At 38.9% G+C, this 26,657-nt stretch overlaps 2 protein-coding genes across 8 annotated transcripts in view; one reads left to right on the top strand and one right to left on the bottom strand.

Annotated features, from left to right (window-relative positions):
* The window catches only part of LOC145673820 (uncharacterized), a 234,519-nt gene that overhangs the window by 108,786 nt on the left and 99,076 nt on the right, over nucleotides 1-26,657 (top strand). The gene's annotated exons all lie outside the window — the stretch shown is intronic.
* LOC145673821 (uncharacterized) lies at nucleotides 830-26,384 on the bottom strand. Its single transcript, XM_081743594.1, has 2 exons — nucleotides 26,232-26,384; nucleotides 830-1,287 (listed from the first exon to the last, which is right to left on the bottom strand). The coding sequence occupies exon 2, from the start codon at nucleotides 1,284-1,286 to the stop codon at nucleotides 975-977; it is 312 nt and encodes a 103-aa protein (XP_081599720.1). The 5' UTR covers nucleotide 1,287; nucleotides 26,232-26,384; the 3' UTR covers nucleotides 830-974.

Raw genomic sequence — 26,657 nt, forward strand, 5'->3', positions numbered from 1 at the left:
CAGTCGTTTCTCAGATACACGAAGTGGCCACGGACTTTATGGACACGAAATATGAACCCCCGTCATTTTGAATGGGGTCAACATAGCGACTTGAAACTTTCGGCAAAATATTTCTCTTGTCAAGATCTTTCCAACGATATATTACTTGACCCCCTTTGCCATTTGAAATTTTCAAGTTGACCCCACATATGAGAGTGTCTGGGATGGACCTTTTATAGCTCAAAATTCAAGTCCCCCAGAATAATGAAAGCCGTGATTTTGCGTTTTGTCATATTTGCAGTCGTTTCGAAGATACACGAAATGGCAACGGATTTTATAGACACCTTGTATATATATAAAATATATATGATTAGTAAAAGTGGAAAACAATTCATTTTTATGTTTGGGTTTCTATAGTTCAAGTCCGCTATTTTAAAAGCACAACCACGCTAGTTTTTGATCTTCGGATTTGACAACACTGCCCAGGAGTCTCAGGTTCGATTCGCGGTAGGAGGTTAGATGGGTGGGAGCTTTGAGCTATAGGTCCAAGTTGCATATAGGCTCGGTGCTGAGAACTGGCGCCAACCAACAAACAATGAACTTCGTTCGAGGCTACTGACTTGATTTTCTTCATTTTACTTTATTTCTCACGTGCTTTGAAAATTATTACCATGTGATTCTTATTACCAAATAATAATAGGTGTCGCTTTTAATTTTTTATATTCTGTTCACGTAGAGCGGCGAGTTGCTCTAAGATGAAGAGAAGGATTTTTTAAAGATAGAAGTAGCTGTGTTTCATGCTCTCCTGAATGTAAGAAATGCTTTTAAAAAGAAAACTCTGGTATTTGTACAGTAGAGGAATAAAAGCTTTATATATATGTAAGAAAGTCTTCCATTTTACATGGTAATTTACTTGTACCGACAAACCTTCGAAACAATGTTAGTATCCAATAGAAGGTGATAAGAGAAAAGACTGTGAATCCAAAACTTCCTTGTTAATTCTCATCATCTGAGAAATCGTCAGGGTCATCTTGATCAAAATCATGATTTAGCCACAAAATTTTAGTATCCTTCTCATAGCTTTCAGCCACATAGCCGCTGTCATCAGATTCATCAGAGTCTGAGAAGTCCTCATCACTACTGCTAAATGCCATCGTCAGATAGCTATCAGTCTTGAAGGATGAATCATCATCGCTGCTGCTACTTCGTACCGAAACACTCTCTTCCGATGCAGCCTTTGCTGATTCAGACTCGAGAAGGTTCGTTTCCTCCTTAGTTTTATTTGGTTCCAGGGCGTCGTCAGTCATTCTACAATTATACAGGAAAATTATTGTGTATTACCTTTGCTAAAAACATTTTGTACTTACATGAATTACAATTCAGTTTTCGTTTATATTCAATTAATTTCATGGTCTGATACTTAAAAGCTAAGTGGAAATATACACACATTTTCTTTTTTTCGTTCTTTTTTTCTTAGGGGGAGGGTGCATGTATATAGTGACTTGCAATAATGGTATGAGAATATCAGGTTATACAACATAAATTCACTTTGATACTTCATAGCGTTATTAAAATTTTGAAGCTGTCAATCTGAATAACAAAATCCTATTGCATTTGCTAATTCAGTTTACGCAATTCATAATAAAAATACAGTAACAAGGAGGAGAGAATATAAATTGTAATATGCTAAATCTTATACAACTGAAATATCAAAACCATTTTCATGTTTAAATTTATCACAGGAGTGGAATATGTGGATATATGCTTAGTGGCAGCCGATATAGTGTTGTCAAGCACTTAGAGGCGTTGGGCTGACGATCGTGAGGCGAAACCCATTGGGTTTGTTAGCTCCTCTGAAACGCCTGCTCACTTTTACCTATCAACGAAGTGTCTTTGTGTCCTTGTCGTGTCCCTGTCGTGTTGACCCACGAGCTCCCTCGTGGCTAAGCGGTTAGCGTACGCGCCTTTGGCGTGGGAGACACGGGATCGATTCCCGGAGGGAACTCATGTTCGGATTCCACGTTAATCAGTAGGTCCACGTCTTATATAGCCTCGCTGCTGAAAGGGACGCTAAACTAAAATCAACTCAACTCAATTCGTGTTGACCCACGTTTTCTATATCTTAGGAACGATTTTGCTGTAAAGCCATAATTATCTTTATACCTATTGAACACCATCTACATGTCTGGATTTGATACGTACTTAAGCAGTTTTCCACATAAAACCTTGTTAAAAAATTTCAGATTTTCAATCCCCCATAACTTTATTTCTGTTGGTTCGAAATATATATCATGGACATAGGATTCTACGCTAAGAAACTCGGGATATACGGTCTTGTTCTGGAAGTTTGACTACCCACCTCTCGTTGAAAAGCCATTTACTCTAACCCTCATTTGGAATTAAACGAATATTGATTTTTTTAAACAAACTTTTAAGACAATTGAGATTCTTATTTAAAGTCAAGATATTTGAATTTCCAATGCACAGTTGTGACAATACAGCCTTTCAATGGAAGGTGAGTCTCCAAGATTTATTGAACAAGATTGTACATGAAGTGGGACGAAAAAATGTTTTTTTTTTTTTTTTTGTTTTTTTTTCACTAATAGGTAGTGCGGAAAAGATGTCATTTTTAGCACGAAGTTCACACTTGAAATTTTAGATTTTTAAGTCAAGTTTTTGATTGGCAGAAAAATGCCTTTAAATTCCTCTAAAACTGATTTTTTTGAATTTTTAATAATAATTATTATTTTTCTTTTGCTGTATGTACATGTATTATCTGTCACATTAAAAAATGTTTTTCTTGGGATAGTATCCCCTTGTAGCAATGGAAGGTATGAGAAAATCAGTTCAAGTATGCATTTGCTTGACCATATTAAAACTTTTAAAGCTGTAAATCTTTTTAAAATAACAAAATACATTGCATTTGCAAATGCAGTTTATGTAACACATAACTCAAATAGTGTGAGAAGCAGAGGTATCAGAAACACTGTTACATGTCTCACACAATGGAAATATAAAAATCACTTGAATATTTAAAGTTTAACGCAGGCGTGTAGCACGTGAATATTTGGCGTAATGGGTATCGTTCTTTACCTATCACTCAGATGCTCCGTGTTCGAACCTTCGTCAATTATACTATTTTTTCGTTCCATCGAAGGAATAGCTGTAAAATGTAGCATTACAGTTTTAGATCTGGTTTTTTCCTGTTAAATTTTATTCCTACTTTTTTCTTTCTTGCTAAGATAATAATAAGGCAACAAATATGTTTCTAGATGAGAAAGTAGGGCTGTTCTAGATTTTTTTCCATTAATTAAATATGGAAATAAACTTACATCCAAAAATAAATGTACACGTAATTGTGACGAACGTAGGGAGTTTCTTTCATTTAACTCAACCAGCATTTGTGTCAATTCTTCCATCTGTCTGTTTCACCATATCTCATGCAAACCGTACTCAATTTTAATGAATCCTGGTATACGCCTTCCATTACTCTTTCAAAATAAGCTTATTGTGATGTTACAAGAGTCCACCAAGAATAAGGTAGCAAAAGGGAATAAAATCTACCACATCTGGCAAATTTTCACATATAGAAAACCATTTTCTGGTAGAAACTGTGTAAAAATTATTTGAACTCGATGAAACGTAGTGCATATTTTCTTTAGGGTATCCCAGTTATCCCGATGGTTGCGGTTGAAACCGGTCAAAAATAGGTCCATAAAAGGGAGATCCCCGAAATTTCGAAGTTTCATTATTAAAATAATGCTAAACTTCACTTCAAGCCTCGTAACTTCCCCTATGTGCACTTCTATTTGAAATTTTGTATTTGGGCATACTTGACTCTTCCCTAAATAGTGTTTCAAGTTTTCCAGCGGACACAAGCTGACTTTTCTTAGTTAACTCAGGTTGGGTTTTTATTATGTTACTTTCATTACAATGCATATCCTAAGCGTAGAAAGGAAGATTTAAAATTTACGCGGAAAAATTGAGTATTAGAAGTCATTTATAATCAGATTTTGATGCAGCCCTAATCAGTCATCAACAATTACAGCGTAGCTGAGCAGCTTAGACACGCGTAAGAAATTGCCGAGCTATTTGGGTAAAGAAGCTGATCAAATATTCATGTATTAAAACCCTGTAAGAAGTATATTTTTCCGCTTGCGCACATGAAATTCTGTTTCTCATTGACTACCAATGCTTAATTTCAAACCCTCATTACTTCTCTCCCCGTGTGCATTTTTACCTGAAATTTTATATTTAGGCTTAGTTGACTATGCTATGTATTGTTTCTAAGTTTGGTCAGATTCCCAGGGGGCGCCAGTAAGTACTAAATACAAGGTGGTTACAATTAAAGTGTCACTATTCACGGCGGTCCAGCGCGGGCTGTAATCAATGTATTACATTGAAATTTGGTAAATATGCTAATGAGACCATGCGAAAGCCAGTTACGTTGGGTAAAATATTAGTTCCACTTTTCGCCACCATGGGAAAATGTGGCGCTCTACAGGCCATAACACACACGAGCTCACACTTCACGCACACGATCGCGTGAAGAGCAGCATGGGTATTGATAAGAGAGACCGTGCATTGTCAGGAAAAGTGGTCTATCAGAGCGGGAGCAATTACATTCAGCATTGAAGGAATATCAGCATCTGAAAGGAAAGAGAAGAGGATGGTTTAAAGATTATACTGAAATTCGAGACAACGGATGAGTTGCGTGTGGCTCCAAGAGGAGGAGATGACTCATTCCAATGGGGGTTTGTTTTGAGGTTGCTGTGACTGTTATGAACCACGCAGCACGCGCTTCATATTACTCTACCAGTGCTCGGGCGGTGTCACGAGAATTGACAGCGTCAACAGTGAGGAAAGTTCTTAAGGTCATTTTTTCACTGGTATCCTTACAGGATTCACACAGTACAGCAAACTGAAACCCAAAGATCCGCCGCAACGCCTTGAGTTTGCCCCTCGGTTTTTGACACGGATGGAAGTGGATGACATGGCCGTGGGGTATCCTGTAGACTGATGAGACGCATTTTACAGTAGAAAAGGCAGTGAACACGTAAAATTGTCGGGTATGGGGTTCAGATAATCCGCGTGTTGTGCAGGAACAGCCATTACACTCTTCGTACGAGACTGTGGTTTGTGGTTTCATAGGAACGTTCATTATTGGCCCGTTTTTCTTTGAGGAAATGACACCCAAAGGAGTTGTTACCTATACCGTGACATCGGAACGTTATAGGGACCTTTTAGTGCGACATGTGATTCCTACGCTACAGGCACGAATCTGGAGACGACTATTTACATACAAGACCGGACAACACCGCACATCGGACGCCCGTAAAAGATCTGCTTCGTGAAACCACTGCTGATGGCATCATCTCCCAAGGTTTTTCAGATGCGTGGGCAGTAAGATCCCCCGATCTAAATCCGTGTGACTTCTGGCTATGGGGATACCTGAAAGCTTGGGTCTACCAGACAAATGTCCAGTCTCTGGCGGATCTCAAGGACAGCATAAGGCGACAATTCCGCCGGAACTGTTGCGCACGCTATTTTGCGGATGTTACATGTCGTCGATGTGTCTGGTGGCCATATGAAGGATGTTACGCAAATTGGTCACTGTAACCACAAATGTTAATGAAGTTATTCCCATTGCACCTTTTGTTACCATTAAATGGAAATAAAGTTTCACCTTTTCTTATGCTCATATTGTTCCTAAAGTAGTTCCCTTTGCATCATTTGTTACAATCGACTGCCCTTCACCTTGTTTGCATTACATTTACCTCACATGTTTGACCTCTTTGTCCTAGATAATCGTCTTATCCATACATTAGGGACCATTTCCATATGTGCATTACCTGTACAGCGCCACATTATCTCCTGATTGCGGAAAGTGGAGCTAATATTTTTTCCAGCATAACTCGCTTCCGTACAGTTTCATTAGCATATTTACCAAATTTCAATGTAATACGTTGATTACAACCCGCGCTGGAACGCCGTGAATAGCGACACTTTAATTATAACCACCCTGTATGTTCAGAAATTCATTTCAAACGGTTTACCCGTTTTTCCGTGATGATCAGACAGACAACCTTGATACCACTTTTATATATTGACCAGATATTTTAAGCTTGCTCCTCTTCCCCTTAAAAGCGGAATTTTTGAAGATGAACATACAGTACATACGTTTCTTTTTATTTATTTATTGATTGAAGTTTTATATACTACGTTTCACGTCTCTAGCATAAGGGACTCGTCAGATATTATATTTGTGGCATACCTGGTAAACTCCTTTTTCTCTTATGATGATAATGGATGTAACATGATTAATGTTGGAAAATTTGGGGAAAAAACATTTTGATTGTAGATCATTTCTCTCGATAGATACTGCATTTAATGAACTTTAAAATTTAGTACTTCCTGTTTCCGATTCGACAACTATGATGACTGTAATATTCGTAGCCAATTATGAGGAATTGAGGTTCAACTTTCAGATATATGATATTAAATCTAATGACTCGTTCAATCATTATTACACCTCCGAAACTGTTAAAAGGAAAAACTTGAAATTTTGTAGAAGCAAAACTCCCATGTATCGAAATCTCATATAACATAGGAGTCTGTGAGATTCGACTCCAAAATTGCGTGTGTGTGTAGGGGATGTGCCTTGAAACTTTTCCTGGTTTTCTCCGAATCTCCGAAATTATAGGATCAGAACCTGAAAATTTTGGAAGAAATAATATTTTCGTACTCTTAGGCTACAAATAGGACGCTGGCTTTGCTGTACTTCAGATCTGCGAATAGGCGTAGAACGCTGATTTTTTTCTATTATATATTCCGCATATAACCTAGGTTAACGACTATATGAAATTTTATGAAATGTTGCCCCTAAAGGATGAAATGGGACGAGAATTTACGTAGCTCCTGTTGCGTCAACCACTATTTTGAAACCCAAAAGATTTCTACCTAGTTTCAAATACATTCTACAAACCTTGTTCCTCCTAAAACACGCTTATTATTTTATTGTTAGAACTAGATGTAAAAATCATTACGGTTCGTACAGATTGTTCTTTCTAAACCAAAGTCCTTGTATTTTCATAATTCAGAGCATTCTATGTGCCAAATATTCTGTATTTTAGAACTTTCTGAATTATAATTCTAACCCGTCTGGTCCGTTTGATTCTTCTTTAAAAAAAAAATCAATCTTAAGGACAATGTATAACGTTCGCGCTATGTATAACGAATCATTATCTCCGGACTAATCAAGAGATATGGGTAGCCCTTTACTTGCTTAGTAAGCATGAAAAATGTTTTTTCTGTACAAACCTCTGGTTTTTGATGGATTTGCCGTTAAAGTTAAGATTTAGACAATAAAATTTAAAAAAAAAAAAAATAAATAAAAACTGCTGTTAAGAACAACGATTAGGGAAAATACATAGGACAAATCTGTTAAATGTTAAGTATAAGAAAGGGGCAAATTTTTACCGCAATCGGGAGACTAATTGAGGCGATCTTCGGAAAAGGGGCATATAAGAGAAAACTATGTTTCGAGTTAACGCAAAAGGAAAGTGGTAGTTGTATATGCTGTCAATAAAATAACGGTTACTGAGTTGGTAACAAACCGCATAGTAGATACATCCTTTGCATTACATAGTTTTCCAATAGCACTGTATTACACTGGTATATTGATGAGTAATAGATATGAATGTGCAGTATGTTTATGTGCTCTTACGTATTGCACTTTTCTGGTACAAAGCCGTATTTTCAGAAACTATGTTTATTTCTCAAAATGTATTGAAAATAATACTTTTGAAGATTGAGAAATCATATGTTTGATAAAGTTAATATCATCTTATTGTAACAGGCGATGCGAACTTTTACGGTCAGTGCTTTTAATTGATTCATGTAAAAGCTCTGCGTTCATAACAATTTCAAAAGGTGACGGGTTTTCTTAGCACAACACCATTGCACTTAGATAAGGCTTTGGATTACGAATCGTCTGCTTTTCTAAATTTTTTTCTGATCAAACCAAAGTTTCTGTCGCACTGGGAGAAGCTATGGTCTCTGACTGGAAAAAGTCGATGCAAATCGTTTTTGTAAGCTCGTGCAAACCAAAGAGTAAACTTAGTCATCGGAAAGCAAAACAGTCGTGGAAATATCAGGAAACTTCTGAAGTTGCTTTTTCAGTCAGTCATGCAAACAACAAATAGCAGAGTTCGGATTTTTTAAAACCGTTACATTTAGTAAATGTGTACCACTGATTCGAGTTGTCATTAAATACATATATAGTAAAGCAATAAAATTAATTATTCGCATGTAATTTGGGGACGAAGTAATTTTCGGAATACTCAAATTCGAACGTGAGTACTTCAGAGTTATGATCTTTACTTTTAGTAGTAAAATCATAACGAAACTCCATTCTTTCTGACGTCTTTCTTTTATGTAGTTCATAAATGGTCTTGCAAGTGTCATGAGGATCAGCTATTGTTTTTGCATTTTTCACAAAAGCAGAAACATGTGTTTTAGATTTTTGTACAAAGTGAGGCAAAAGTCTGGATACACCTCTATAAAAGTCGAATGGTGTGAGGAATCATAATGTCGTTTGATATGGGTTTTCTATAGGTGGGAGCGCAACTTATAGGAGCTATGGCAATAGCGGCGGCCATCTTGAAATTCGCCATCTTGGATTTCGTTTTTCAAATGAGAAAGGGGTCATGCCGCATATCATTTTTCCTTTTTTAAGGAATACACCTGTGCAATCCGTTTTGCGATATCTTTATTTGTGTGGGCGTTATTAACCTGTTAAAGTTTAAAATTGTAAGGAGGTGATCAATTTTCTTTATCGTTGCAGGTGATCCACAGTGGCACTTACACAGGAGGAACTCATTGAAATTGTGTTAATGAATGGTGGACGAAGTACCAGAGTGTTCGCTGATGTCTACAATGCCCGGCGTCCTGAGAGAAATGACATTCTACATGTGATAGTTTCCAAGTTATTGGACAAATTTCGTGCAACAGGTTCTGTAGTGGACAAGCCACGCAATGGACGTCCAAGAACAGCCACCGATAAGGAGACTGCAACAGCAGTTGTGGAATCGTTGTGGAAAGTCCACATCGCAGTACGCGCCGGTTATCAGCAATATCCGGTGTCAGTCAGCGTTCAATCCTGCGTGTGTTGCATATACACCAATGGCACCCGTACCAGTTACAGTTGCAACATCTCTCGGAGGATGACCCTGATCTGCGGTTTGCAGAATGGGCTCTGGATCAGTGCGACAGGAATACAAACTTCATACGATAGGTGTTGTTCAATGACGAAGCTAACTTTTATGTGCAAGGTGAGGTAAACAAACAGAAACACCATTACTGGTCAGATGCAAACCCCTTGTGGGTGGATCCCTGTTAAGGTGCTGGTGGTGGAAAAGTGATGGTTTGGTGTGAGGTTTGGGACAAGAATCGTGGGTCCGGTGTTTATTGATGGAGCCTTGAATGGGGAGAGGTATCTTAACATGCTCCGTGATTATGTTTTTCCAACGTTGTTGAATCCAGAGGGCGATTTCCCAATTTTCTTCCATCAAGACGGTGTACCTCCCCACTATGCTACTGAAGTCAGACAGTTTCTGGATGAACAGTTTCCAGCTCACTGGATAGGTAGGAGGGATCCTATGAAATGGCCTTCACGGTCCCTTGATCTCATACCTCTCGACTTTTATCTATGGGGTCATTTGAAATCAATTGTGTATGAGGTAAAAATCAACACTGTAGCCCACCTCTGCCGGCGTATTGAGGAGGCGTGTACATTTATTGACCCACAGACCCTGCGACGTGTGCAACAGGACTGGCAAAAAAAGACTCCGATTGTGTATCCAGCGCAATGGAGGTCATATTGATCATATGCTATAATGTCGACTCTGACAAGTGTACCAAACTTTAGCAGGTCATAACTCCTACATAAATAAAGATATCTCTAAAGAGATTGAAAAAAAAAAAAAAAAGGCAATGTAGAATGACATGCGACATGATCCCCTTCCCATTTGAAAAACGTAACCTAAATACAAGATGGTGATTTCAAGATGACCGCCGCTGTCGCCACACCTCTTATAATTGGTGCCCCACTTATAGACACCCAAAACTAAACGGCATTATGATTCCTCACACCGTTCCACTTTTATAGGGGTGTATCCAGACTTTTGCCTCACCATGTGTATTAAATGCAAATTTTGTCTTGAAGTGTTCGTAGTAGTTTTTGTAAGACAAATTTAGGATTTAATGTTCAGCATGCAATTATCAAAATACAGTAGGTTTCTTTTGGCTTTACAATAGTGATTTTCTTCATGTGGAATCGACTTTGGTAATATTCAGCAATGCACTTTAGCAGCAACAGGTGTATATTTGTGGCTCAGAACACCAGCAACAGGTGTATATTACCTTTAGGTGTATATTCGTGGCTCAGAACACGTTTCTTTGTGACTTCTTCGTGACATATGTTTTTCTGCTTCTGCATTAATTCCCTAGTTCTCTTCTTTCTCACAAAGTAAACACGTCCATCACTATTGTTACTACTACTCTCAGAACTTATCACTCATTTTCAGGTAAATATACCACATATCCAACCTCACTGTAGAATAAAGAAGCACTCCGGAACTATTATACTGTACTAGAAAGACCAGCTGTATACTAGAGAACGAAACGATAGACAGCTTGATATAAACCCTAAGGTAACTGAATCAGAGAGCAAATCTCCACTCACAGGTGTGTATTGGTCTGCATGTGCGTCACTGCAAGTGCGTGCCGTGTGCTTTTGTGCCAGTAGCTAGTGGTTAAGTTTCGGTGCGTTTCTCAGCGAGTTCGACCACACTGAAGAATGGCGCAGTGCAGAGATGGATGCTTCAATTTGCAGGTCAGGCTCAAGAAACACACATCGTTATAATACAGTGCGTCGCACTAGCTTTCGAACCCGAAAAAAACGTTATAATTTCCTAACAAATATACATTGGAAAATTAAATTCACAATACACGTACCTTGTTTCATGCTGAATACATGACCGTCACAGCAGGTGCTGAAAGTGTCCTCCCTGGACGTCAAGATATGTTTGTACACGGCGTTCCATATTGTGAAAAGTCCGATGTAGAGTCTCCGGTGTGATCTCATGAATCGCATTCTCAATGTTGTTTCGCAACTCTTGCAGTGATCGTGGGTTGTTTCTGTAGACACAACCTTTAAGAAAACCCCATAAGAAGAAATCAGGTGGTGTCAATCCGGGGATCTTGGCGGCCACAATCCTTTGGAGATTATCCTATCACCAAAAAAGGACTCAATTTCTGTCATGACCACGTTGGAAGTGGGGCATGTTGCTCCGTCTTGTTGCAAATAACCGCGACGCAGTTCTTGATCGTCCAGCTGATTCACAAATTCACTGAAGATGTGTAAGTAAACTTGTGTGTTTACTGTATCTTCAAAGAAAATGGGTCCAATGATACGCTGTCGGGAAATTGCACACCAAACTCCCACCTCCAAGGGATGAAGTGGAATCTCATGGTACACATGCGAATTTTCGGCGGCCCACACCCGAGTATTCTGCGAGTTCATATAACCGGAGAGATGGAACCAAGCTTCATCTGTGAACCAAGTATAGTCTAGGATTCCTGGATTGTCATGCAACAAAGCTTGCAACCAACGACAATACATCACGCGTTTTTCCCAATCTGTAGTCTTCCAACTCCTGGACGACTGTAACGCGATATGGAAACAGCTTGACTCTTTTGGCGGCTCTTTGCACAGTTGACTTTGACATCCCTACCTCTTGTGATAATCGACGCAGGCTCTTCTTAGGGGACTGCAAAAGACGTTGCCGCACATTCTGTACTGTCTCCTCGGACATCCGTGGACGCGCGCCTCTATGTCCCGTAAGCAACGTTCCTGTTGTTTCGAACTTGTTTACCAAATGATGTATTGATGATTTCGATGGTCCTTTATGGCATCCAAATTCACGACAAAATTCACGTTGAACGGTCTGATACGATCCCGATATCCAATATTTTTTAACAATGAACACGCGTTCCTGTACGGTGTACAGAACCATCCTCGCGATGCAGCGACTCGAGTCACACTATCGCACGCGCACCACGCCGAGCAGCACTTCCCCTGGCGCCACCTATCGTCTTTGACGTGTGCGCTTCTGTTCAACCCTTTCTCGTGTTTAGCATGAAACAAGGTACGTGAATTGTGAATTTCATTTTCTTATGTACATTTGTTCAGAAAGTATAACGTTTTTTTCGGGTTCGAAAGCTAGTGGGACGCACTGTACAATCTCTGCATATAACATAGCCGACTTCAAGAGGACTTCATTTTTATCATTTTTCGAGATATTAACATGAAACTGCACCAATGAACCTTTAGACACAGTTGAACGAGAATATATTCAATCTGCGTAAAAATGGCATATAAGCTTGCGTGCCCTTTGTACGTATACCGCCTCAGTTGCTAGTTATTCAAATAATAATGACAACCGAAAGGTTAAAAGAAACAATGCATACACTGCACACCAGCTATTGCTTGGCCACACAGTTGAAAAAATAGCTTTCCGGAATAAATTATGTACTGCTTCCAGCTAGAGAGTTTCACACGAAGTTTAGCGTTTGCGTCTAGGCCAGCCAGAAAATAATCACGTTATGATTATCATTCAAAATTGAAACTTTGTCAGATAAGTTATTTTCTACATTTAAAATATATTAAATAGTAACTTCGACGCATTACTTTTAGTGCGACCAGAGGCGTGCTAAAGGAAACATAGAATCCAGTTTACACCTAGCCGTAGGAGTGTGTTATGGGGAAGGCACCGTTCTATTTGTTCCCTGACACACAAACACACACAAAAGCCAAGGTCAGTTGACGCATGAAGTCGAAATAGCCGAGAGCGATCAGCAGTGTCCGGCTATTTTATGTCCTGGCACTGGAACAACTTCAAATGCGACATCGCGATTTGCATATTCGAAACTAATGTGTCTACACATTCTTCCCATGCGCAAATTGCCTGAGGGGCCCGTCGGTCACTGGAGATAAGCACCCCCACAAGTAAACAATGCGTGCTTCTGGGCTGGTCCTCGTCACTCCTTGTGAGGATCCTGCTGGGTCTCTGTGGTTTCATAGATAATGTGCAGCATAGAATTACGCAGTATAGTCAGGAGATGTAAATAACGACCACCTCTATACCTCCGGCACTCTGCCTCTCAGTGTTAAACTCCTGTCTGCTGAGTTTGACTTCTACACTTATCAATGGGTCAGGGAATATATCCATTCATAAAAGTTCAGAACGCATTTGCAGACTATTTATAACATAAAACATGATTTTTAGTCGTTATTATCTAATGGCATCCTTTTTCTTAATTTGTTCATTGGAGGGTCTTATAATGTGTGCAGCGCTTCTCTTGTGATGGCCTATATGGAAGTCATGCTTATTTTATGTCAGTAACGACGCTAGGCTGTGGCAAAGAGGAAAGTACTACCAAGGGTCGTAGCTAGGGGTGGCTGAGCCCTTCCTTCCTGAGTAGATTGTTAAAATGAATTTTTTAGTTCAACGTCCTCCGATTATGCCCTTTAAGCTAAAGGGGACAGATGATTAATGAAAGTGAATGATTATTAATTTTTGTTGTCTCCGAACGGGAATCGAACTCTGGACCAGGTGCACTAAAGGCAAAGGCACTGATCACTTAACCAGTCAGGAGGGCTTAATGAATTATTGACTTGTATGAATGTAAGGTGAACTTGTTAGTCCCTCAGAAATGACTTCGCCCTCCCCTGTCAATATTCAAGTAATGGTCTTGTTGCCACCCAGTGGCTTTGCCTGTCTCCGTCCCCCGATACGTTGTATTGTAACGTAGGTCAGGTTTTTGAAACTATATTGTCGGTATACGAAATATATCTGCGCCCTCCAAAAAAAAAAAAAAAAAAAAAAAAAAAAAAAAAAAACTTTGATTCTCCGTTTCCCCTACCAAGAAGTTAAAGCTAGTGTCTACTTTTGTGTGCTATTTCTATCTCACTATTACGTCTTCAGTTTTGCCGGTTGCATAAATGGATTGCTTAGGGTTATGTAACGCATTATTGAGTTGTTCTTCGTGTGTCAACCAATAGGTTTTACCAGTAAAAGTTTTGTACTTTTATCCTGAATTCTTCTCTTTTTAGTTACTAAATTATGTGGCGTTATATTATTCGAATTTATGATTGACTATCCTAGTTTTTAATTCCTTTTGCAAATACACTACCGTCTTTACTAATTTTGTATGCATTAATCTGCGTTTAAACTATCGAGTGACATTCATTTTGTCTGCTCCAAGAGCTTTATCCAATACATGGTTCAATACATTCAATCTTAAAGTAAAGAAGCTACCACATATACTTACTCTATGGAAGGTACAAAGTCTCTAGATCACTGAGGTAATTAACGAGAGCTATCTGACGTCATTATTTCATTGTCCAATAGTGGACACTCTTTGGACGAAGCTCTTGGAATTGGCGAAATGCCCCTGGGCGTAGTAAGAGAGTATAGCGCAGTCTACTTGAACTTACAACTCTCGCACAATTAAATGTGCTCCTAGTCGAGGTGTGGTGAGATAAATTAAACAATTAAATTCTACAAAATTAAATACAAATATATCCACAGTTGAGACTAACTATTATTAGTTAATTTAAATATGAAATTAGAGATACTGTGAATTGCTCCCATATTACACACTGTTGAGGTAGTTTAAAATGATTGTAGTTTTACTAATGAAGAATGCAATGAAATATGTAGTTTTACTTCCCATCAATTTGCCCTGTAGGCTAAGGGGATGAATGATTAATGAAAGGGAATTTATTATGAAAAAAATGGGAATTAGATTTGCAACAGGGGTTCATATATAAATTGGTTAACTATATTGGCCTTTTCCACTAAATCTACTCTTAGTTCATTCAATAATAATGTTTTTAATTTATATGGATGGCGTTACATTCCTCGATGCAGTTCCCTTTAGAAAAGTTTAATCTTTATCACTCAATAACGACCTCGTATGTGCTGTTATAAGATAATATGTTTTGTGTCCCAGCCGGAGTGCGCGATAGCGGACGGAGGAGGCAACTCTAGTAGTGACGGTTAGGCTGTTGAATTCTCTGGAACCAGTATTATTAGTAATCATTGTATGGAACAAAGGGAAAAGATTAGCATAAAAAGTTCTTTCGTAGTTGTGCCCTTTGTTAGCAGCATGACTGTATAGGATGAGACCTACAGTTTAATCTCTTCAGGCAAAGACGTACGCAAGGGGGGGTCACGGGGGTTCGGACCCCCCCCCCCCCCCGAAATTTGGACTTTTTTAAAATGTAGCCTAATTTTAGGGGCAATTTTAGGAATTTTAATATAAAATACCTTCATATTTAGTTTGGACCCCCCCCCCGAAATAAATTCCTGGATACGCTACTGTCTTCAGGGACGAATTTTTTCAAAGACGTGAATTTCTTTCATACTTTTATATTTTGGTTATTGGCATTTATCGTAAACGTACAAAGTGATTTTTTTTTCTTTAGTGTCAAATTCCAGCCAATCACAAGGCCATTTTCAAATGGCCACAAATGTGTACTTCTTGCAGATATGAAAATATTGAAATTCAGAAAATATGTAAAGAAATAACAAAATAAGGAGAATTTGCAGAAAACTTCTTGCAGTAATGGCTTTGTACCTGCTTTACCTTTTATACTCTACCAGAGAAAGAGTCTACTTGAAATTACAATGTTGCAAACTATGTTTTATTAAATTTGTTGTGTTTACTAGCTATAAATTCCATTCAATCAAATTTAGTAGAACATAAAAGATTTTTCGAACTTTCCAGACAAACTTTATTATCTACACGTGTAAAAAGAAGACAATATCAAATCTTACTACTCTTAGTATTAGAACATAGTATTTTTTATATATTCAAACCTTTTACATTTTTATGTATTTATAATAAAACAAACAAAAAAAAAAATCTTCCGGAAATAAATTGCGGTAAAATGAATAAGGCGTTTCTGGATTCTCCACCTGAGTGAAGTTCAAGCTTATAGTGCCTTTAAATGGAGGCATGTTTCCTGCAATGTCGTTGTCCTTATTTGTGTACCATATTGGTTTTCTTGCATTATTTGGTGAAGTCTCCTGTACTGTCCCTGTATCATGTTCACCATCCTTTACCAAGGTTTGTGGCGCGGAGAGATCAATAGACTGATAGGAATATACAGAATCCTTTTTCGAGGTTTGTATGGAGAACAGATTGGTAGAATGATTGGAATGTCCAGAATCCTTTCTCAAGGTCTGTGGTGTGAGTGTAAATTGATGTTCATCACTGTTGGAGCCACCCTGGAACATTGATACCTTTGAAGTTCTAGGTTGACCACTACTTGCTATGAAAGAATCCACTATTTCACTTATATCATTGTAGGTGTCAATATACAAATGTTTCATCACTGTTTCAGGTTCATTCTCTTCATCGCTTGCAATCAAATCCAAATCAGAGCTATTAGAATCATCAACACAATTTAGAATTTCTAGAATATCTTCCTCCTCTAACCTTCTTCTGGACATTTTGCAACAATAAAAAACCCAAAGAAACTAATGATTGAACGTGTATCACCGTCTTTTCACACAACATGCTGTTCAGTGTATATGGGGGCGAGATAAGTTTCCCCAATGCACTTTGTACACAAATGTGTACGTTTCAAAACACCAACGCACGTAGACGCGATATTGAACACACAACATATTAAACTTATTCGGTTATTAAAAATTCTAGCCACAAAAAACATCCAACAACAATCACAAGAAGAAAAAGAATAAGCAACTTCCATACAGAAACTCTCCGCTGCACCCTCTCATGATCTATTGTTTACAACAGCAAATCCGAGGCATACTTGGAAATTAAAAGAGTGCAGGCAGAAAATATAATGTTAAAGGCAACAATCGTGAGAGTTTGGCAGATGGGGACAAATTTCTCGGCCGTTAAAATAATATTCAAATTAATGGCAACATATGTGCCAAGCTCCCTAGAGATGAGGGGGAAGCAGCCGCTTTAGTTCGTTCAATTTTCTCCCACCGGGCAAACATACATACACACACACACATATATATATATATATATATATATATATATATATATATATATATATATATATATAATATTTCAAACTATGCTGAATAGTTTCATCCTTCTATGACTCAAAGTTGGGATATAGGAAATTACGTAAATATTTGTAAAAGTGAAAAAAAAGTAAATTATAATAAAGGCGCTTAAACAAATACGATCTCTGCACGAAAAGCCTAAATTTCATCATTCGACTCCTACTTCCCACGCTGGGTCAGGAAACATACCTTCTCCTGCACACATGCCCAGTAAAAATGAACAATGGACACTAGAATAATCATTTTCATAGCAATTAAGTTCGTACCCATATTGTACGTACAATAGTCATCATAGATATTTTGCCATTATTGGCATAATTTTGCCGGAACGGAGAAGTTTCCACGCATCACAGTCTTCAGGTAACGACTCCGTCTTCACGTATAATTTACCTGTCTTAATACCACCTATCATATGTAGCTTGTTTCGCCCTTCTCTTTTTTTCGCTACCGAAACTTCTATCACGAATTTCATAATCGAGTTCGTTCTCAGCCAGTTTGTCTTTCTCTCTTAAATTCCATCAAAAATTGTTATTCCCCCACAATATTTTTAACACCTAATTTGTTTTCAGTTCGACCCTACTAAATAACTCCATATTTCTCTACACCCGAATTTCGAAAACCTCTAGTCTTTTTGCATCGTTTTAGCGTAATGTCCATCTTTCTGCTCCATTGAGTACAATATTCCAAACAGAACATTTTATCATTATTTTTGTTAACGTTCTATTCAAGGACCTATAGCACAAACTTTTCATAGTGCAGCATACATCCGCTCCAAATGTTCCTAATAAAGATCGGCATTGTTGGTACGACCGTTAGGAGCAAACTCGAAATATTATCCTCTCGTAGTAGTTTCAACACACACACAAAACATGATTTTATGCTTGAACCGGCCCAGTCTGTCGACCGGTTCTGGGAGTTGGTCCTTGTTCAGCCACTGATTTTGCACATTCTTATTTAAAAAAAAAAAAAAAAAAAAATATTTGTCGCTTATGATAGTCTGTTTCAGGAAACACAAATCAGCACACATCTACTCTCCTCTGGGCATGAGCTAGGTCAACTCATGTGACAGAATGCAGCAGCTCTTGATGGTTTTCCCGAGATGAAGATGACGCTCTACAGTGGGCTGAGACCTGCCGGGTTGATGTGACAATCTGTGCTGGTGGATGGGTTTTTCTGAATGGCATGTCATATGACCTCAAAATCTGTTACCCTGGGGCGGCTGTTATTCGACATTTTTACAACCTGCACGAAATTCCTGGAACAAGCGAAATGTTGTACTATGGTTTACTGCACCTTCCTCTTTCGCATGACAAGTAATTTGATTGCTGCCCCATTGTTCTGTCCGAGTTTGAACTCATAGAGCAACAGTTCACGTATCAAACATTATTGAGCACTCATTGTTACTACCACTAAAAAGTGACTGTAGATATTGATGGGGTGGCGGCATCAGTGTTAAAAATTCCGCTTGCCATACTATCTCTTGGGCCACTTTGACCTTATACGATCGATCACGGCGTATACACATGCACCTGATGTTTTAATTGTGGAAATATTGCAAGACTTTTGACTGATCCTTGTAATCTGACGCAGTACTATTTGAACAAACACAACTCCATGTTGGGTTTGCAGTACTTTTGATATTGCAGATTATGTAAAACGTTTCCAACACTGTTGGTAAATATAAAGGACAATTTCTAGACATCCTACCTCAAATTCAGGCAAGTTACATTTTATATATATATATATATATATATATATATATATATATATATATATTTTAAGTGATAGTTTCGCACAGAACATTGCAATTTTGTGCATGTCCATTTGTAACAAATCTCCTGTATACTCCACTGCTAGCGATTGTTGGAATGTAGTGTCCATTCGTTAGACCGTGCATTCACCTGCTGAATAGTACATCGGATATCACTGGGGAAACGATCATAATCTTTGTTATGCACAGTCTCCAACCAATAAACAGTCAAAGAAACAAATAAAAATTGTTCCACTGTAGTAAAATATTCAAATACTGTATTTAAGATACACTGAGTAGCCAGAACATTACGACCGCACATTACTTTTTCAACGAAGTCATTGGGGTAACATGAGAGGCACGGGGATAGTAGAACCGCTCACCAAACGGTGATATGAATCTCACTCGACCAGTCAGTGTGATGTTTGTGTTTAGAATGGGGAACCCCATCGATATATCAAGAGTTTGACAGGGACCAGATTGTGATTGCCAGACGGCTGGGAACGAGCACCTCAGAAACAGCACGGCTTGTTGGGCGTTCGCGTGCGAAAAGAACGTTGAAACCAGTATCAAACGGCAAGATATGAGGCGGACACACCTCATTAAAGATGTCGCATATCGTACACTGTCGAGGTTGGTACGAAAGGATAGGGCGCAAACAATGGCATAATTAAGAGCAGACTCTAACAGGGATAAATCACGAATATGTTTGATCACGTAGTTTACTGTATACTGTTAGATATGGACCGTCGCAGCCGACATCCCACACGTGCACGAATGTTAGCCATATGGCATCATCGATAACAACTGGAATGAGCACGTGCCTATCGTCATTGGGCCGCAGAGCAGCAGCACAACGTACCAAGAGTCGATGAATTACGATGCTCACTCCTCGATGACATGGTCATAATCCTCGTTTTCTTAAAATGTGCACAGTAGAATGACGAAAGACTGGTGGTGGCTCTGTTATGATTTGGAGGATCCTTACTGAATCGTCCATTGACCCGGTAACGCGTGTGAATCGCACCAAGCCGGCTCCTAGCTATCGGCAAATTACTGCTGATCACGTAGTCATTCATGTCGACTATATTTCCAGCAGAAAATGGCATCTCGCAGCAGGGCAACGCTCCTTCTCACAAGGCCAACGTTGTTCTGCAGTAATTTGAGGGGCACAGTGGTAAATTCGAATTGCTGCAACGATCCTCAAATCCACTCCATCTTAACCCAGTGGAACACCTTTGAGTTGTCATTGAACGTCAGATCCGAGAACATCGATTCTCCACCTCCTCCCCCCACCCTTCGTGGAACTAACAGGAATTAAGTGACTTGTGTGTGGTGCGCCATGGCTGCAGCCACCTACCGAGGTCTTATTGCTTCCATGCCAAATCGCATTGCTGCTCCCCTGCGAGCCAAAGACGGACATACCACCAGATTATAGGTAGGTGGCTATAATGTTCTGGATGGGCAGTGTAGATATGGTATGGGATTTACATTCCCAGAGTTTCCTTCTCTTTGGTTACATTTATTTTACAAGTAAGGTTTAGAGTGGATGGACACATTTGAGGTTTTCTCTTCTTTTTTATTTTTTTAATTTTTATTAATGTGTTTCTTTGTAGTCAACAGGTATGTCCCTAGTACTGAAAGGGCACGCTAACCTCCTATCAATAAAGATATCTTGACATCCACATTATACAGAAGTTAATTCACTTATGTTGAGTATAAATTAGTATGCAACTGTACCGTACACGTCCAACCCATCGCCGTGAGATTGCCAAGAGACAAGCAACAGTATTTCGTAGTTAAGCAGTGTGGTAGAACGTAGTCTGATATTGCCGAAAATGAAAAGTATCTTGGAGAGATGGATTGTGGTCCTTTGCGTAATTTTCGTGTAGGTCGTGCCACTGTGAGTCGTATTATACGGAAACATACAGCACAGTCTGGACCCACCACACCGACACGAGCATCTAGAACCGTTTTCCAAAATAGTTCATGATTGCAGTCGCTTTCTCGTATAGGGGCAAACTGCGTCTCCGAACGGTGGAGCGAAACGTTAAAATCAATGCTGCATACTACGAGACTCATGTTTTGATTGAAATGTACCAGCATGAAGCCCCAGTATTGCATGGACAAGACGCGAACCAGGTTGAACTGCACCAAGACAAGGCGTCCAACCAGACGGGGATAACATCGCTGGAATTCTATCGCCGTATGGAACAGGAAACTGGAATGTCGGCAATTCCTTTCTCTGTCGTCCCTGTCAAGGGTTCAGATGCCAATGGACTATTGTGATTTTGTACTCCTTAAGCGGTACCTGTCCCATTGTGAAGTCCACACCGTCACTGACCTGTGAAAAGCCTATAAAGAGGAGTGGGATGCAGTGCCCATAATCCAACAAATCAATGCATTATCCTGCACTGGAAACTCCGATGCCGAGCAATAATCACTAGAGGTGGCCTGCACATCGAACATAACCGGAGGTTGAGACAGAGGTAAATGGAATAATCAAATTCGGCTCAATACAAGTGAATCAATCTCTGTATTGGAAAGCTGTATCTGTAAAGATGTTACACATAATTATCCTCAGTAAAGTACAGGAACCAATTTTAGTTACTTTGGTTTGCTTACTTATTTTGTATTTATATCTTTATACTAGAAAAAGCATCTAGAAATCGTATTGGGTAGGATCCAACCTACTAAATTTTATGTTATTCCCATTTTTTGCTCTCACCAGAAATCAAATTTGAAACCACGTGCATCGAAAGCTCATGTTGTTAAGGGAAAACGCTGTCTTATTTCACCTATTAGGTACTATTTCTTGCAAATTGAAACACCACCTATGTAAACAATTTAAGTACAAGTAACGTAGAAATTAAACTGTTAATTTTCTACTGAAATTCGTGCAAGATAAAGCAAGTATTATAGTGGTAAAACGACCATCGACTTATTAAAAGGATAAAAAAGTAAGGCAAATCCTACTGTTCAAAGCGGTTTTGTATTCAACGCACTACTACTTTCTATAGAAACAGGTTGGTCATGCGTGAGAGTGATCTTGGGTTAACTACTTGAGCACAAAGGGACATATGAATGTAAAAAAGAAACTTCTCAAATCCGTCCATTCTAACGTAATCTGTAAAATGAATCAAATCACTTCAGTGTAAAATAAATGTTCAATTTACTGAACTTCTGTACCCAGTATTATTAATTACGCATCTATGAAGTTGTTGGAGCCGTGGTGGCTCAGTAGTAGAGCGCTCATCTATGATACATTGTGTCCCTGGTTCGTTCCCAGCTCCCGCTAAGTATGCCTTTGGGTGAACAGACGTTGTCTGTTCAGATTTTCTCGGGGTTTCCCCGCTTCCTCATACTTTCTTCATTCTACTACTCTCATTCAGTCATCATCGTCTCCCTTAGCCTCGCTGCATAATTCTGGAAATTACATTTTATTAATTTCTATGGAGTAAAAATACCCAATCCGCTTTCTTGAGCTCTAAAACTGACCCACTTTTCTCACAAGAGGACAGAACTTCCTGCTTTCGCTGTAGAGGGAATTTTGATGCCAAGGAATCAAAACATAGTACCAGGTAATTAAAAAAAATATTGCCGTTTCAGACCAGTGGTAAACAAAGAGCAATACAGAGGACGTACCTTTACGTTTCGAAGTAAACTCCTTCAGCATCCAATACTTTCTGCAAACGTTGCTGCAGCTGCACAATACCCTAGTGATAAAACTCGGCGATCGTGGATGCAGGGAAGTCCGTAAATGCGTTAAGCAAGTCTCACTCATTTGCAAAGGATCTCCCATGGAGGTGGTTATCGAGGAATGAAACAGGTGGTAATCTGTTGGCACAAAATCCGGTGACTATGGTGCATGGCACAGTCTCCCACCCAAGTTGCTGAAGGGTCTCCCGGGTCTTTTTTGCCACATGTCAGTTACCATCGTCGTGCAGGAACAATACACCAATGCGATTCCTTCTATTGCAATGCACGTTGCACTATTTGTAGCTGCTGAGAGTGGAGGCCAGCGGTGATGGCCTGATCAGGTGGAAGAAGCTCGTAATGCACAATTTGCCGACAGTTCCACCATACAGAGAGCATAACCTTTCGTGGGTGCAGAAGTATCTTGAGGTGTGAGAAACAGGGTTACATGGCGACAATCAATGTCTGATACGCTTAGAAGTGTCATAGAGGGCCCACTTTTCGTCACCAGTGAGCAAGCGATCGAAGATGGGTATATTCATCTGCCGAGTGAGCAAGGAAAAACAGCTTGTCACTCGCTGTTGTTGGCTGTCGACGTGTAGGGTACCCACTTGCTTAACTTGTGTGACTTCTCTATCCCATGCAGGTGCAAATTGACTGTTTCAACGGAGTGAACCTTTCTGCAAGTTCATCACACGTTAGATTACTGTCCTCCTCGATGGCTCCTTCCAGGGCCTCGTTATCTAACACATGTGGTCATCCACTGCAAGGTTCATCAGAAAGGCTCGCATCTCTCGTACAAAATTCCTGAAACCATTGCTTGGCGGTGCGTTCGTTCATGGCATTCTCCCCAAATGGCATGCAGATGCGGCGACTTGATGCGGCAGCTGACAAGTCATACAACAAAGAAATGGGAAGAAGCTGCTTCGATACCCCATTTCTCTTCGACACTGGACGAGCACTGGATGACTGTTGTATGTGCGCAACGCCTGTATTGCAGAAAGTCGATGGTCAGACTAACTCGTGATTGCTTGGCAGCCTCGTGCGTCATTTCGTTTCCTCTCTCTGAACGCATGATTAATCGGACGTCACAAACGGCACGAACTTTTTTGGTTGGTATGATATCGATGACAACTAGGCATTGAAACTTTCGATCAGAGAAATAGTTATTGCTAGGACGCCTATCAACTAAAGTGACCTTGTATGGCGGTGGCATTCCGGAGTCTATTGTATTATCAGACACGAGTAGGACTCCTAGACTTTCAGAGTAAAAACCGGGACACCGTATGAAAATTTACAGTAGATTCAGTTAGCACTTCTTTTTGCTGAAATATGACATTTAATTAAATAATAGGTTAACGTTCACCAAAATAAGCGACAGAGAGAAGGTTCTTCCTGGTAGTTGAGCATCGTTAGGTTTTGAATATCGCACAAATGATACAATGTTTTGTAGGGAAACCGGGACATTTGGAGTTTTGAACAATTTTGAAAGAAGATGATGTAAATCCGAGACGACTGGGAACCCTCATTTTCAGCAGGAAAGTGAACAACAATGGGGAAAACAAGACAGCGATTGCACGCGCAAAACATCCAGACACAAGTGGATATTTTTCGTCCGCGATCCTGCAGATGACGCCATCGCAGCGCAAAGCGGAGACGAGTCTCCCAGTCTGAGCCTTGTAGTTATGGAGAGAAGGCGTGTTTTGACATTGTGGTCAAAGGGGGAAGTGGGAGCGGTTGTCCGCTATGAATGGCCGCATGACGTATCGGTAGCATAAGTACATAATCGCCTGGTGTTTTGTTGTTGGATGACAATGCGAGACCACACTCAACAACAGCAACGTAAAACCATACTGCAACTCTTAGGTGGGAGCGCCTTGCCCATCCACCATATAGTTCCGATCTCGCACCCAGTGACTTCCATTTGTTTCCAGCTTTGAAGAAGATTCTCTGCACCAGGCGCTTTGGAAGCAATGCTGAAGTCACAGAAGCTGTTCGACGCTTCTTCGGTATGCAGAGCCCTGAATTTTTCCTGGAAGGGTTTTTGAAGTTTATAGACCGGTATGACAAATGTCTCAATGTACATGGTACTTATGTGGAAATATAAAGGTACGTCTGATCTTTAATGTCTCATGTTATTTTTGGTCTTGCATCCCCAACTCTGTCCACAATCGCCTGGGGAAACTTATTTTCGGACTCCCCCTCGTAGTATTAAAATTCCGTTTATTTTATATTAGTATTAATAGAAGAAAATATATATTAGTTTGGTTTAACAGCAGAAGAGCATGAAGAAAATAAGGTAATAAATTTCACAAGATGTCAGTCCTTGGAGAGAAAGTGGAAGACTTCATACGTAATTTTGCAAACAGTGTTTGAGATTCTCAACTTTTGTGTGTGATATCGAATTCACGTGAATTTTAAATCATTTATGAGGCCGCTGTGGCTCAGTAATAGAACGTTGACTTCTGGTGCGTGGGGTCACTGGTTCGATTCCAGCCTGCGCCAAGTGGACTTTGTGGTGGACAAATACCGTGTGCGTGCGTTTTGTCGGGTTTCTCTCGTTTCCTCCCACTTTATTCATTCCACCATTGCATTCATTTTTCATCATCAACGTCTCCTTTAACCTAACCGGCATAAGCATAGGACGTTGTTTTCACCATGATTTCATTTCATTTTTTTAATTACTTGTCTTTCTTGAGCTAATGTTTAATGTAAAACAACCAGAAGCCAAATCTCGAGGACCACTTGTGATCCGCGGACCATGATTTGGGAAACATTGTTCAATAACTTGTAGATACACTACATTTACAACTGACTTTAATGACTGAACAAGGGTCTTTCTAAAAAAATATATTAGTTTTGTAATACTGGCGTAAAATCTAATAGAGTAAAACCAAAATTTTCTTTAATTGTCTGTAATCATATAATTAAGCATAACAATATCAATATTTAAGAATTTGAATCGTTTCTGACTTTTGCAACTTGTATGTACAGTCTTGTTCAAAAAATCTTTGCCACTCAGTTTGTTTTAGAAGGTGATTTTTGTCAACCGTACGTAGGCATATCAAATGCTTTGACTGTAAATAACGATTTCAATTGTCCAAAGAAAACCTACATTTTTTATTTAATTTCAACTGTGAGTAAACGTACAGGGCTTCTCAGAGAGAGATGGGTTGTCAGATATTTTTGAACAAAACTGTACATAAAAAACATGCATTTATAGGTCTTGTATTTTTTTTAATGTTATTTTCTCTCATATTATTGACAGCAAAATTTCTTTTTTCACCATTTTTGTTCAGCAAACCGCTTCGCACTGCTCTTCTTCGTTTGATTTTTATAAAAAAAAATTAGTAACGAAACCAATATATATCGTACGCGATCTACATATGTTACCAGATTTTGATCAAATTTGACATAAAGGTAGCTTTAACTTGTGTAGTATTGCCTTTTTTAAAAAAAAATATATATTTGGGGAAATAGATACAACAAACATGTTAAAAATTAATTTCAGGCTAAATGTAAAGTAAATGCATCTTTTAAATGTAATTGTTATACTAAAAACCAAATACTATATTTTCGACATAATACTATTTACAAATAAAAATATATATGTATATATTCAAACTTACGTTCTAGCCGTGTTTAAAGATTTCAAGACTTCCAATTTACAAGAATATAAATTACAATAACAAATTTGTCGTCATTTGCCGGTGAAAATCATATAGAGAAGAAATCACTTTTTAATTCGATTAACCAAAAATAAATACAACAATGTTTGCGTAACCATAGGATTTAATTTCACAACAATGAAAATATACTTTTATAAATATTATATTGTTTTAATATACTATTTAATATCATTATATAAATAATATATTATAATACAATATACCATTAATATTATTATTTTGTAATAATATGAATATTATATCTATATTACATAATTAAAAGTGACTATGTTTGTGAATCTTAAACCAGACAACCGATCTCGATCAAATTTTCAACGTAGATGAAGTTCTGGCCTGGAAATGTTTTTATCTGTTCACTTTGGTGGT

This window comes from Thermobia domestica, chromosome 17 (genome assembly GCF_964235325.1).
Source record: "Thermobia domestica chromosome 17, izTheDome1.hap1.1, whole genome shotgun sequence".
NCBI lineage: Eukaryota > Metazoa > Arthropoda > Insecta > Zygentoma > Lepismatidae > Thermobia > Thermobia domestica.